The sequence below is a fragment of the Hyperolius riggenbachi genome, chromosome 5 (genome assembly GCF_040937935.1).
Source record: "Hyperolius riggenbachi isolate aHypRig1 chromosome 5, aHypRig1.pri, whole genome shotgun sequence".
Classification (NCBI taxonomy): domain Eukaryota; kingdom Metazoa; phylum Chordata; class Amphibia; order Anura; family Hyperoliidae; genus Hyperolius; species Hyperolius riggenbachi.
Genome location: NC_090650.1, coordinates 43,301,401 through 43,315,387, shown reverse-complemented (window position 1 = coordinate 43,315,387; position 13,987 = coordinate 43,301,401). Strand labels below are relative to the sequence as shown.

The window sequence follows — 13,987 nt, the reverse complement described above, 5'->3', positions numbered from 1 at the left end:
CTGGGTGGAAATGGCGATTCAGACCTTAATGCAGCAGGATATTTCCGAGGAGCGGAAATACTCGAACCCCTCAGCCTAGGTAAACCTAGTGCTGAGGGTAGCGTAGTCAGACAAGCAGGTTCAGCAACTCACGGACAGAGACAGTACAGAATCGAGAGACAGAGTCAGTGTGTAGTGCAATCAGCAATGTTTTCGGCAACAAGATCAGATAGGCAAGGTACAGAATCAGAAGACTAGAGCGAGGACAGACAAGCAAGAGGTCATAACAAATATACAGTTCAATTAGTACTTTAAGCTATCAAGTATCTGACTAAGTGTGGATTCCCAGCTCCTGCCGGTTCTGGCACACTGTCGGATCTGGCTATGGTCTGAGAGCTAGCACGTAAAGTATTCGCAACTGCAGACAGGGAATGACTGGCATACAGGTCCTATATGTACTGGGAGCGCTCCCAAGCTCCGCCCCAGTCACTCAGCCAATCAGAAGGGAGGATGGAGTCAGCTGACCGGCTTGGTCAGGTGACAGCCCTTCTACTAGCATAAAGGTCCTGTCGCCTGGCCCGCGCGCGCGTAAGCCTCAGCCTCAGCCTCTGTGTGTCAGAGAGGCTTTGACCAATGTTCGCATTAGCAAGAAGGTTAGCAGGTGCTGGCTGGGTCGCGGGAACCGCCGCCATGCCGCCGGCCGCGGCGACGGTATCCCTGCTGCCCTGAGGCAGCATGTTGGAATCTGACTGTGCGGTGGAAACCGCCGGCTGGGACGCAGAAACCGCCGCCCTGCCACTGATTGTGGCGGCAGTACTTCTGCTAATCCTCACAGTAGCCTGGAATTATATTCTGAATCCCACCTTAGTGTTTAATGCCACACAGTCCTCTTGGTTGTTAGTAGTATGGGTAGGTTCCTCTCTCTGCCACACTGTGTAGGTCACCGGAGTGCCATCGCTCCATTCAAAGAACAGCTGTGTCTTCAGGTCATTCAGTCCGAGCCAGACGTACTCTGCATCTCCTACAAAACACAAAGCAAATGGTTCGGTAATTCTCGTAGAACACAGCTGAGGTGCATCCCTTCCTTTGTCACTATAGTGTCCCTTGTTGCAACACTGTATAAAAAGCAACTGCACTTAGAATTTTCATTTTAAAGATCCACTTTCACAAACAACTTTAAAATTCGAAAACCATGTTAAACCAAATGTGAAGCGACTCTACGAAAAATAAAAGTTATATACTCACCTATGGAGAGGGAAAGCTTTGGATCCCATAGAGCCTATGTGGTCCATTCACAGTGTCCTTGTTCCAGAGCTGTCCCCTGTTCAAATTTACCAACGCCGGAAGCCCTCAGAAGGCTTCAGAAGAACTCGTGGCTGTTAATGCTTCCGAAGATAGGTGGCTCCGTTCTGTTCATGCTGGAGCGCGCGCATGCGCAGGACACTATACTGAAGTATCATACCTTGTATTGTTGTATAATTGTGTGATACCTCTGTGTCTGACACCCCCTGCTAGCATTGTATGTATCCCGATTTATTGTCTAGTGCTGCGTAATATGTTGTTGCTACAATAAATAATAATAATGTACCTTAAAGGATACCCGAGGTGACATGTGACATGATGAGACAGATATGTGTATGTAAAGTGCTACGTACACAAATAACTGTGCTGTGTTCCTTTTTTTTCTTTCTCTGCCTGAAGCCTTGTTCACATTGCGTTCCGCTCGCGTGTCCATCCGCGGTGGGCTTTTTTTGAGGCTTTCTTTTTTCCAATTCCCGACGCTTGGGTGGGCAACCCCTTTTTGTGGTTAGCAGTTACCGACGCATTTTTCCCAAGCGTTTTGGTAATTCACTCCGTGATGCAAGTCAGGAAGTGACCTCTTTGATCCGGAAAAGAATAAATACAATATATTTATTCTTAAAAACGCAAACGCAATCGCACACAAAGCGGTATTGCGAGCGTTTTTTCTATACCTTCCATTGAGGCGAAATCACCTCAAAAATGGCTCAAGCACCGCTTTACAAAGCGGAACGCAAACGAGCCGCTCATATGTGAACTAGCTCATACAGAATCATTGTGTAAGCGCTTTCAGGGCAATTTTGAAAAATTGCCCGCGCTTAAAAAAATAACAAAAACGCCTGCAGTGTGAACAAGCCCTGAAAGAGTTAAATATCAGGTAAGCAAGTGATAGTTTCTGTCTGGGTCTGGACTGAGTCAGACCATGTAACCCTCCCTGATAAGGAAGTACAACCATAAAACACTTTCCTTGCAAAATATGGCTTCTGAAAGCAGATTTTGAGGAGGAGGAGGATAGATACAATTGTTTATCTCTTCAGTTTATTTTCAACCAGTGTTTCCTTTAGGCCTCTTACACGGTAAGACGTTGCGTTTGATGCAACGTGTTAAGGTCGCATAACGTGCCCCTAACGCAACGCATTGAAAGACTATAACTTGGCCGTTATTTAGCCTCCACGTTTGGTGCGCCGTTTTTGTTGCACAGTGATAGAATGAAAATGGCGCATACGTAAAATTAAAAAAAAAAAAAAAAAAAAGAAAACATTACTGAGCATGTGCAAACAGTCTAACGCAGCTAATAACGTGTATAACACATAGCATGCAGCACTTTCATTTAACGTGCAGCGTTAGACACCAACGCAACATCTGCACTGTGAACAGCCCATTGATCTTTCATTGCTGTAAGTTATTGTGCGTTACATGTTGTTGTAACGTGCGACTTTAACGTCGCACTGTGAAAGAGCCCTTAAAGTAGATTTTTCCTCACAGAATTTCTGTGTATGCCTGATATGTCTGACTGACACTTTTCTGTTATGTTAGTATTATTTTTTGTTATTTCATCTCTCATGAGTATCCTTGGCGATTGTTACATAACTTTTTCTTGCTGAATCATGAACTTTTTTGCTGAATCATGAACTTTCTTGCTGAATCATGAACTTGAGTAAACAGTGAACTTGGATTTTTGAGAAAATATTTTGCAACTTCCCTTTTATTGTGAATCTCTGCCAGACAGATCTTGCTTTTCCGCCTGTCACAGTGTTTCCTACTTTTCAAATATTGACTTAGTCCCTTCAGACTCGTATTTCAACTTTTTGGGGCCCTTTCACACTATGCAGGCTGCATTACGGTATATATGGCCGCAACACAACGCTGCCGAAAAGTTGCACCCCGCATTAGAGGTGTGGTGCAACTATACAGTGATGCATACAATACAGTGGCTGGATAGTGTACTGGTTAATGGAAGCATCAAGCAAATGAGCCTCCACATAATATACTTACCTGGGGCTTCCCCCAGCCCCTTGCAGCTGACATGTCCCACGCCGCAGCTCCGCTCTCAGGTAAGTAAATCACGGGTATGTTATATTGCCTGATGACTCCTTTAAGGGCACCGCCCTTTTGAATTTGATTTGAATCCTGGCTTACCTATTCAGTAAGGAGTTCAAGGCAAGACTCCCTAACACTGCAGGGTGGCCTCTTGAGCGCGTCCTAGTGGCTGCAGCTCTTGAGTGCTTTGAGTAAGACAGGACAAAAGCGCTATACAAATGTTCAGATTATTATTATTACAGTACAAAGTATACTTCACTGCCACTGTAAACGCCCGTGTTGCCTGGTTAATACCCAGCATGTCCTACGTTCCCGGTTTGGAACCCACCGCATAGCACTCGATGTGAAAGGCCCCCAGGGATATCATTGCATTGTGTTGCAATGCGATCAGAGGCGGCCTTAGGCCTGGAACCCACTGTAAAACGCAATCGCTAATCGCAATCGCTAGCGTCTGGTATGAGCAGTTTGTAAGCGATTTCATGAGCCTTTTAGGGAGCAGTTTTAAGTGTATCAATTTGCCAGCGGTTGTGTAGCGATTAGTGTTTTAAAGTCTGATTGGTCCTTTCAATTAATTTTAGTTTTGTTACAGTGTGCAGTAACTTCAAAACGCTAGCAAAATCGCTCCGTGCAAGTTTTGTTGAGCAATTACGCCAGTGATTATATACTTTACATTGAAGCGCTAACGCTCCCAAAATGCTGCATGTCCTGCGTTTGCGTTTTAGGAATCGCAATCGCTCCAGTGGAAGTTGCCCCATCCATTAACATTAGCTGAGCGTTTTGGGAAAACACTAGCATTTTCTAACGCTCACGAAATGCTCAAAAAATCGCCCTTGTGGGTTCCAGCCCTTAGAGTACTTGGGGCCTGGGGCGAGTGTCATATGTGGGGCCTAGAGCCATAAGTGTAGGCCATCTAGGGTAATGTATTACCACACTCAAGGGCTTATCTGCCTCTAATGCAGTACGCCTTATTATTGTTTAAAAACAATAACTGTAAGTTTGTTAAAGGTCACTGAGCCAATGAGTGGTACTACCATTTAGTGGCCTTTAACCAACTGAATTATTGATTCAGAAACATTTTGCATGAAAAATTTACAAACTAGATAACACTCGTTTCTTCTGCCGAACCTGCTGCTGGAGTTGGCAAATTAAGCTGCTACTTTGACAGTCACAGGTGGAAGTCCACGTTTCAGGCTTTTTGCTAAGCAAAATCGGTAATAAGATCCTCGTAATCTATTGTTGAGGCAAGTTCATTTTCGATTGACAAAATAGCTGGGAAGCAAGGAATGGTGCTAGGCTGCCTGGGAAGCTGGGGATGGGTACTAAGCTGGCTGGGGAGCTGGGGATGGGTACTAGGCTGGCTGGGGAGCTGGGGATGGGTACTAAGGTGGCTGGGGAGCTGGGGATGGGTATTAGGCTGGCTGGGGAGCTGGGGATTGGTACTAAGCTGGCTGGGGAGCTGGGGATGGTTACTAGGCTGGCTGGGGAGCTGGGGATGGGTACTAAGGTGGCTGGGGAGCTGGGGATGGGTACTAGGCTGGCTGGGGAGCTGGGGATAGGTACTAAGCTGGCTGGGGAGCTGGGGATGGGTACTAGGCTGCCTTGGGAGCTGGGGATGGGTACTAGGCTGCCTGGGGAGCTGGGGATAGGTACTAATCTGGCTGGGGATCTGGGGAGGGGTACTAGGCTGCCTGGGGAGCTGGGGATGGGTACTAAGCTGGCTGGGGAGCTGGGGATGGGTACTAGGCTGCCTGGGGAGCTGGGGATGGGTACTAGGCTGCCTGGGGAGCTGGGGATGGGTGCTAGGCTGCCTGGGGAGCTGGGGATGGGTACTAGGCTGCCTGGGGAGCTGGGGAGGGGTACTAATCTGGCTGGGGAGCTAGGGATGAGTACTAAGCTGCCTGGGGAGCTAGGGATGGGTACTAAGCTGCCTGGGGAGCTGGGGATGGGTACTAGGCTGGCTGGGGATGGGTTCTAGGCAGACTGGGGAGCTAAGGAAAGGTAAAGGCTGGTTGGAGAGCTTGGGGTAGGTACAGGCTGACTGAGGATCTAGGGGTGTGTACCAGATTGGCTGGGGATGTGTGCTAGGCTGAATAGGGAGCTGGGGATGTGTAATAGGCTGGCTGGGGAGCATGTCTGGATAGAGATACAAGCTTCGGAGGCTCCAGCCCAAGCCCCTTTCTGGCTCCAGCCCAGGCTCCACTGACTCATCTAAAATCCCCCTTTAGGCTGAGGCTCTTCCTGGGGGTCGATGGCATTTTGTGCAGGTGCTGACCCAGCAAGCGCTCTGCGCATGCACATGACATCAATCGTGATGTCCTGCGCAGAGCGCACCTGGCCGCACACCGCCTGAGCGTCCTCCTGAATGTGAGCTGATCAGGAAGAGCCCCCCAAAGGCCGCCTCTGAATGCAATGATATTGTCCATTGCTACACAACAGACTTAGGGCTTGATTCACTAAAGCGTGGTAACTGCTATCATAGCCGTTATCACGCTTTAGTGAATCAAGCTCTTAGTGTGAAATGCACTTGTTGTTATTGTCAATAGTAATTATTATTATTAATTACATACCATATTCGAACTGTGCACTAATAAAGCTCGATTCTTCAATGTTGTGCAAACTTGCCAAGTCTCCTTCCAGCTTCCTACAAGATGCCTGGGCGTCCGTCCAGATTTTAGCTTGTTTCTGCAGGGAATAGCAATACCCAGCGTACGGGGTCCAAGTAGCCGGACAGTTGATGTGGTCTGTACCTGTGCCAAAATACCAAAACATTTTGTTTGAATTGTTTCAATAAGGAAGCATTATATGCACTTCCTGTAACCCTCATAATACAGGCCCAGAGCATTTCAAAAATTGCAAAAAAAGAAAAAAAAAAAAAAAAAAAAAAAAAGGTACTGTAGTTCCCTTACCAAGTTTCTAAAAGGGAAATTCCACCTTTTTGAGAAAGCCCTACAGCCCAATTATTGTTTTTGATTTATATAATACCGTCCGTCATCACCCACAGCAAATCTTTAGGATTCATGGGGTATACGTAATAAACCGTAATACATTTCATGCAATGCATCCTTATCTACTCATGGCGCGAAGGACTTTATGCATGAATTCAGCTTAAAGGGAAGGTTCAGGGACTGATAAAAAAAAAAAAAATCCGCATCCACTTACCTGGGGCTTCCTCCAGCCCGTGGCAGGCAGGAGGTGCCCTCGGCGCCGCTCCGCAGGCTGCCGGTGGTCTCCGGTGGCCGACCCGGCCTGGCCAGGCCGGCAGCCAGGTTGGGCTTCTTCCGCGTTCCAAAATGCGCCTCACGGCGGCGTGCTGACGTCATCGGACGTCCTCCGGGCTTTACTGCGCAGGCTCAGAACTACTGAGCCTGCGCAGTAAAGCCCGGAGGATGTCCGATGACGTCAGCGCGCCGCCGTGAGGCGCATTTTGGAACGCGGAAGAAGCCCGACCTGGCCGCCGGCCTGGCCAGGTCGGGCGCGCCACCGGAGACCACTGGGAGCCTGCGGAGCAGCGCCGAGGGCACCTCCTGCCTGCCACGGGCTGGAGGAAGCCCCAGGTAAGTGGATGCGGATTTTTTTTTTTTAACAGTCCCTGAACCTTCCCTTTAATGCAGTTTATTGCATACACCTCATCACGTATATGCTATATTTCTTACCCTGTATATGAATTAAAATGCTCAGCTACTCTGCACTGATTGTCACAGAACTTGAGGTTCAGAGCAGCTGTCAGTCACTCAGTTGGTGCAGGTGTGAAAAACAAGCCACAATTGCTTCTGCTCAGTGCAGCTTATTACTCAGCCAACAAGTCTACTGCAACACAGATTCCAGATTCCAGACTAGAAGGAATCCTGGGCTTACACTGAGTTTCAGAAATTGATAGCTAGCTGCAAATTGAAATGAAAAGGTAATATTAAATAATATTAATCTGAGAAAAAAGTACTGTACAATGCAGTGTTCTTCAAAAAGAAGGTATTTCCATGGCTTCACATCCTTATTTCCAGAAAAATAAGATCCTAATGCATTTCTTCAGGATTCTGGGTGGAGTTATGCAAAGCATTTTTTTTAAACCTTTGTGGTTCAACCCTGCACTCAGAACTGGGTTGGTTTATTGCACACTTGCAATGGGACTGTTTTAAAGATAAATATGTCGTGGAGATCACTGCTTTGGCTCGAATTCCATTATTTATGAACACACTACATTACTACCATGCAAAGAAAAAAAAAACATACAAACAGGATCCAGAAACATCACTGCCTTCTCTAGGCCAGATCTTTTGTGCCACCACTAAAATGAAATGAGCAAAACAAAAAAAGTTGCATGTGGTCAATTTACAAGCAAACAATCATTAACTCTCTGCACTCAAAAATTCATACAACAAGCTAGAAGACTGACCGTTATAAAAGTAACTAGTTTGTCAATGTGAAGGATCTTCATTTTCAAAACGGTCTGCAGCACATTTTGTGCTAGGCCAATTCACCATGACAACCTTCCCTCCTTAGAACTGGTCTCTACTCTATGCCAGTCAGCACCCAAGTGAAAACTGTATGTTCTAGAACCAGAGTTTCGAACTGAGGCAATTCTGGCTTCTAACCGTTCAGCAAAGGAAACACATGCATGCATATCAGTCTCTTCCTAAAGGGAGCAACAAATTGTACCACTCACTCACAATCAGGGGCATAACTAGAAATCTAGAGAGCTTGGCCCCACATCCGCGGGGAGGGGGGACAGTCCCCCCTCCCTCACCTCTGGCTCTCCCCTTAACGCCCCTCCAGCATCAATCAGTGGCAGCAGAGCGGGCAGGAACACATACCTCCATCCACCGTGGAGGAGGTCCGATGGAGGTATGTGTTTAAACAGGAAGTAGCGTCAGACACTTAGAGAGAGGAAGCTCCTTTGGTGGAACGCAGGAAGGTATGTGTTCCTGCCCACCGCCTGCAGACAAAGCTGGAGGGGGGTGCTGAGGGCAGAGCCCGAAGTGAGGGAGGGGGTGGGACTGTCCCCCTCCCTGCCGATGTGTGGCCAAGCTCTCCCCTCATGCTGCAACCCCTCCTGCCCCCCAAAATGGACCTGAGCGGGCCCCAGAGGGACCCCGGGGGGTGCAGGGGCTGCAGCCCCTATTGTTACGCCACTGCTCTCACCACTTCAAAGGAGAGAACCTCGTTGTGGCGGATTGGCCAAGTACAAAATATAATGCAGTCCACTTTGGAAGCTCCGATCTTTATTTTGACAAGCTAGTTGCTTTCATTGATATCATGGTTTCAGCTTGTTGTGAGCATGTGTTTTGAGTGCAGAGGGTTAATGATTGTTTGAATATCTTTTGGGTACTGTTGTTATAAAAGTTGTGCTAATTTCATGAAAATATATGCAGCTTGAAAATAAACCAATCAAGAGCAGCAGCTGCTGAAAACATTTACATAAAAAAATGGCACCATCTCTGCATCTTATTGATCATGCCTACCAATCATCATCCAAGGAGGAGCTGTGAGCAGAGGGACATTGGCCTCTTCCCATTAGCACCCATGGCCTGACCCATCCAACCACCTTATCCCTGTGCTAGTGAGAAATGAACTCATTGTGGCCAGCATTGCAGCTACAGCAGAGTCACCCAGTGATAAGAATCTACTGAGCTGCAGTGCTAGCCACAGAGAGTTTATCTCACAGCAATAAGGGGAGGAGCTGGATAGAACTCTGGATTATTAGGAGTTCACCGATCATCCCAGGTTACACTGAGACTCATGGCTGGGGCTTCATATTCCTACCAGATGGAGGGATGTAGGAGGAGGTGCTGTTGTCCTTTTTACAGATGTAGCCCAGCTTCTGAGAGCACTCCATGCTTTCCCACTTTGCATTCTTTCCCGAGTTTAAAGCCACACAGTTCTTCCCAGGTTCTGTTGATGGATTTCCTAAAGGAAATGATAAGGACGCTTTATTTAGAAACAGCTCAGGGAAATTTTATCAGGAGAAATATAAACCAGTAGTAGAAATTGTTAAAACTTAAGGTACCATTTATGCCTAAAATAGATTAAAATTAATCTCTGATCAATAATTTGGTCAACTTGTTTTTCTTATTTTGGTTGTACTTTTTAACACAAGCACATGACCTACTGCTTACACTGCAGAATGACCCATTGGCACCCAGCCCTGTACTCTTGTAATGCCGAAGTGTTGATAAGATCTGCACAGGTATAATAAAGGTTGTCAAGCCAAACTTTACAACAGTACAAGCAGTAGGAACAGTTTAAAGGATCGCAAAAAAAGTAGGCAGTTAAAATCTGACAGAATAGACAGGTTTTGGTCCAGTCCATCTTTTCATGGGTTATTCTCAGGGTTTTCAACAGCATTTCTTGAACAGCAGTTGCAAAGTCTAACTGACAAAATAGTGTGCAAATAAGTAGGGAGGCTGGCTGGTATCTTACTATTTTGGCAGTTAACTGCTGTTCAGGAAATGCTGTTAAAAACAAAAAAAAAACTGAGAATCCCCCATGAAAGGATGGTCTAGCCCAAAACCTGTTTGTTCTGTCAGATTTTAACTGCCTACTTTTTTCGCGATAGTGGTCCTTTAAAAAACTGCCCTACATGGCATACATGGATAGACAGCGTCAGGAGCCAATGAAAACTGCTCCTGTCCTGCTCACAAAGCTCTGCTGCCATAGAGACGGCAGAGAGGACTGCCTGCGGGGATGAAGGAGCGGCGAGACTGGCGGGAGCGGCGGGTATGTGCGGCAATTCATCAGGAGGTGCCGTTCTTCGGTACCAGTGGTCTCAGAGACTGCTGGTATGTAAGTGGTCAGGGCCGGATTTGTGGGAAGGCACCCTAGGCCCGGGACTAGGGCAGAGCCAAGGAAAGGGCGGGTTAATAAACAGGCAGCAGTGTTCCAATGGCAGTGTCACGTTATTTGTCTGCAGCCGCCTACCGTTACTCTGAACACAGTAGCATATCTGTGTGTGCAGGGGCAGCTACAGACATAGACAGAGAGGGCGGCGCTTTACTATTATGACATGAAATGAGCATAGCTTAATTTGCTAAAACTGCACCCAAACGTAACTAACAAAAATTACCAAGGAATGCTTGCTTACGATGGAAATTCTTTAGGCTAAAGCAGCCCTTCTTTATTTATAAATTTACTTAACAATGTAAACAAAAAAACGCATATAGAAAAATAGGGCAAGGGCTCCGGGGTACCAATCACGACCTTGTAAGACCATGGTGGGCCCCTGCCGCAGCCGCCGGCACAGGGACAGCTGCATGCCCCAATCTACCACTCTATCTCATAGAAGACGCCCTTTCGACATCTGTACCGGTCAATTTATTGCCCCACCATCAATATTTTCTCAAACTCCGGAGCCCTAGACCCTGCCAGCTGCAATGACATAACTACGCCACCAATATAACTCATCAAATAACAAACATCAAAATATTAGGGTGGCTGGGTAATTCTCCTTCTTTGCCGCGGGCTCCGAAGTGCGCAGCTCTTCCTGTCCGCCGACGTCACTTCCTGGCGCCCTCTGCCTATTGCGGCCAAGCCTCCCCCTAATGCCTCCTCCCACTTCTCCAGCCATTAACCCTTTATGCCCCTCTCTGCTACAGCTAGCCCTATCAGGGGGCCCTCCACTCACTATATTCCCTCCGTACGGGCCAAGCTGGAGCAGTGGCCGACTCAATCCAGCCCTTCCTGCTGTCATTCAATGCTTCCCTCAGCCACCCTTTCAGTCAATGGAGGAGGAGGCAGTGCAATATTTTGTATCCCCGCCCTCCTCTTTGCTTCTGCCTATTGGAAATTCAGAGGGGCGGGGATACAGGAAATGAAATCAGCCTAGACTGTTCAGCTCTTAATGTAATTTGCAACTGGCTGTAACATAGAGCTGCACTCCCCTGCTTCTTCTCTGTTCTGTGTCTCCCTGTCATTCTCCTTCACTGTTAAAATGGCATCTCCTGTATGTTTCTAACGTCTGCTCTTCCCCAGCACTCCTTCCTCAGCAGGGATGCTCATCACGATCTAATCACGAGTAACCACAGTGGTTACTCATGATTCAAATGAAGATTAATTACTGCAGGTGTGCGGTGGGGATATAAGGTGTTAATTACCTATAATTCCGCCATCCGCCCTCCGTTCCAAAGAGGCTGCAAGCGTCGTATTGGTCTCGTTGCAAGCCTCACACCGGCGGAGGTAGGAGGAAGTGCCCGCATGGGCATTCACACATTGGGCAAAATGGGGCATGCGCCTCCCCTTGGCCAGCTGCTGGCCACACACCCCCCCCCCAGGCACACAAACTCAGAGGAGGAAGCAACACAAAAGGAGGGGCAGCAGGTACAGCGGCTGGGAGGGGGGCCAGACCCCCCACCTCCCTCACCTTCCTCACCTGGGTCTCCTCCTTCTGGCGCTTCCCCCCTCCAAATTAGCAGTGGCAAACAGAAGCGGGCATCAGCGGGCGGAGAGGAATTACTCACCTTTTTCCTGCATTCCAGGCGATGGTACGCAGGTGCAGCGTCATCGTCACGTGACACTGGTCACCGCCTTCTCCACTGCTCTGTGCTTCCTGATTAGCGGAAGCACAGTGAGCGGCGGAGAAGTCGGAGACCAGTGTCACGTGACAATGACGCTGCGCCTGCGTACCATCGCCTGGAATGCAGGAAGAAGGTGGGCAGTTCCTCTCCGCCCGCTGATGCTCGATTCTGTTTGCCACTGCTAATTTGGAGGGGGGAAGTGCCAGAAGGAGGAGACCCAGGTGAGGGAGATGGGGGGGGGGGGGGTCTGGCCCTCCCTCCCTGCCGCTGTTCCTCCTTCCAAGTTTCCCCCATACTGCAGGCAACTATGCTATACTGGGGGCGACTATACTAGCTATACTGGGGGCGACTATACTACCTACACTGCGGGCAACTATACTAATACGGGGCAACTATACTAGTTATACTGGGGGCAACTATACTAATACTGGGGCAACTACACTATCTACACTGGGGGCAAGTATACTGGGGGCAACTATACTAGCTATACTGGGGCCGTAGTGAGGCTTGCAACACATCCAGTAGGAAGTTTGCAGCCTCTTTGGAACGCAGGGCGGACGGCGGAATTATAGGTAATTAACACCTTATGTCCCGCCGCGCACCTGCAGTAATTAATCATGATAAGCATCCCTGTTCCTCAGTAATAGTGCTGGGTAGGATTTGCCGTGCCGCTGGGAGTGATGAATGGAATCACAGGGCAGAGGTGCCGACCTCCACGAAAGAAAAAAGAAATGTTAAGCTCGTCTGAACAGGAGAGGAGGCTTACAGGGCAGCACATTGTTGTTAAGAAGTTGTGTGTGCCATTCACATAACATGCACCTAGTGCAAATGCATTTGCTGTACAGTGCTGCAGAAATGTAAACCAGTGTGTGACACCCCCTACCCATGACACCCTCTCCCTACATTCAAAGTAGCGCAGCAAAGTTTGGTATTCTATGTACTGCAGTGGCAGGTCTGATCTAAACTCTCCTCTGTTCTTCATTGCAGCTAGGTACTTTAAAGCTTGGTTCACACTTGAGATAAAAACTGATCCGCGTAAAAAAGTATTCATCTAAAACGGATACGTTTTTAAAGGTATCAGTTTTTTCATCTATGCCATTAGTGTGCGGTCAGTGTGACGTCCATCGATCTGGTAAAATCGTTGCAGACCCAAATTTCTGATTTTGGCAGAACTGATCCATTCTAACGGAACAATGGGAATGGATCCATAACCATCTGTTAGGATCCGTTCCGCCACAGTCTGTTTTTCTGTGCCAATGTAAATCAGGCCTTATGCTGCATACTTCTGTACAGCTCCCAGGTGTTCTTCTGTGACATGCCAGGTGCTGTATAGAAGTATGCTGCTGCATAGCACTTACTGCAGTGAAGAGCAGAGGAGAGGTGTGTGAACCTGACCAACTACAGTATTTAACGAGTATCTGTAGTGAAACAAGTGCACGGCTGGGAGATACTTACCTCAGGAGGAGAAGCCTCGGGATCCTAGTCTTCCTTAGCCCCCCCCCCCCCCCCCCTTCAGCCAGCGCTGGATCGATGCTGCAGAGGAGGACGGGGAAGCTTCGTTAGGATCTAGAGGCTTCCCCTTCCTGAGGTAAGAAAAAGGGCCGATTTTTACCTTACAGGTTCCCTTTAAAATAACATGCTCTGCTGTGCTACTCTATGAGCTGCAGCTACAGGGCAGCACCAGAGGGGGCCCTTGGGATGGGGAGAGAAGTGCTCCCCTCCTCAGACAAGGCAGGTTACTTTGAGTGCTATGATGCGCTCCCCATGCTAGAGTAATTTGGGGCTCCGGTGATCACAGACCCCGAATTACATCTCCCTCTGAGGGGGAATAGTATTTAACGCTCGGGGGGTTTAGCGGCAGCAGGGAGAGCTGTAATTCGGCTCGCCCTGCGCCCAACTCACCGGCCGCCGTACTATACATATGTCCCTCAGAGAGCCTATGTCCCATGACCTGCCCCAAATGTTTTAGAAAGTTGGGCGGAGCAGAAGGAAAGAGGACAATGGGGGGACGGGGGGGTGGGGTCATTTGATGACAATGGGCCTTGGGCAGTAAAAAGTACAAATTTGGCCCTGTAAGGGGTTAAAGATCCGGTGTGATAGTCGTTATCTCCGCATGTCACTAAACGTCATTCTGGTAATCGCGAGCCTGTACCCACATTGCGAGA

At 48.2% G+C, this 13,987-nt stretch overlaps 1 protein-coding gene across 2 annotated transcripts in view; it reads right to left on the bottom strand.

Moving 5' to 3' along the window:
• Positions 1-13,987, bottom strand: part of LOC137518158 (macrophage mannose receptor 1-like) — a 493,922-nt gene that overhangs the window by 398,898 nt on the left and 81,037 nt on the right. For both annotated transcript variants that reach the window (XM_068235572.1, XM_068235573.1), the window contains exons 6-8: positions 9,076-9,219; positions 5,886-6,065; positions 843-1,000 (exon numbers count right to left, since the gene is read on the bottom strand). In XM_068235572.1, coding sequence (XP_068091673.1) covers positions 843-1,000; positions 5,886-6,065; positions 9,076-9,219 — 482 coding nt within the window. The remainder of the gene's footprint in view (positions 1-842; positions 1,001-5,885; positions 6,066-9,075; positions 9,220-13,987) is intronic.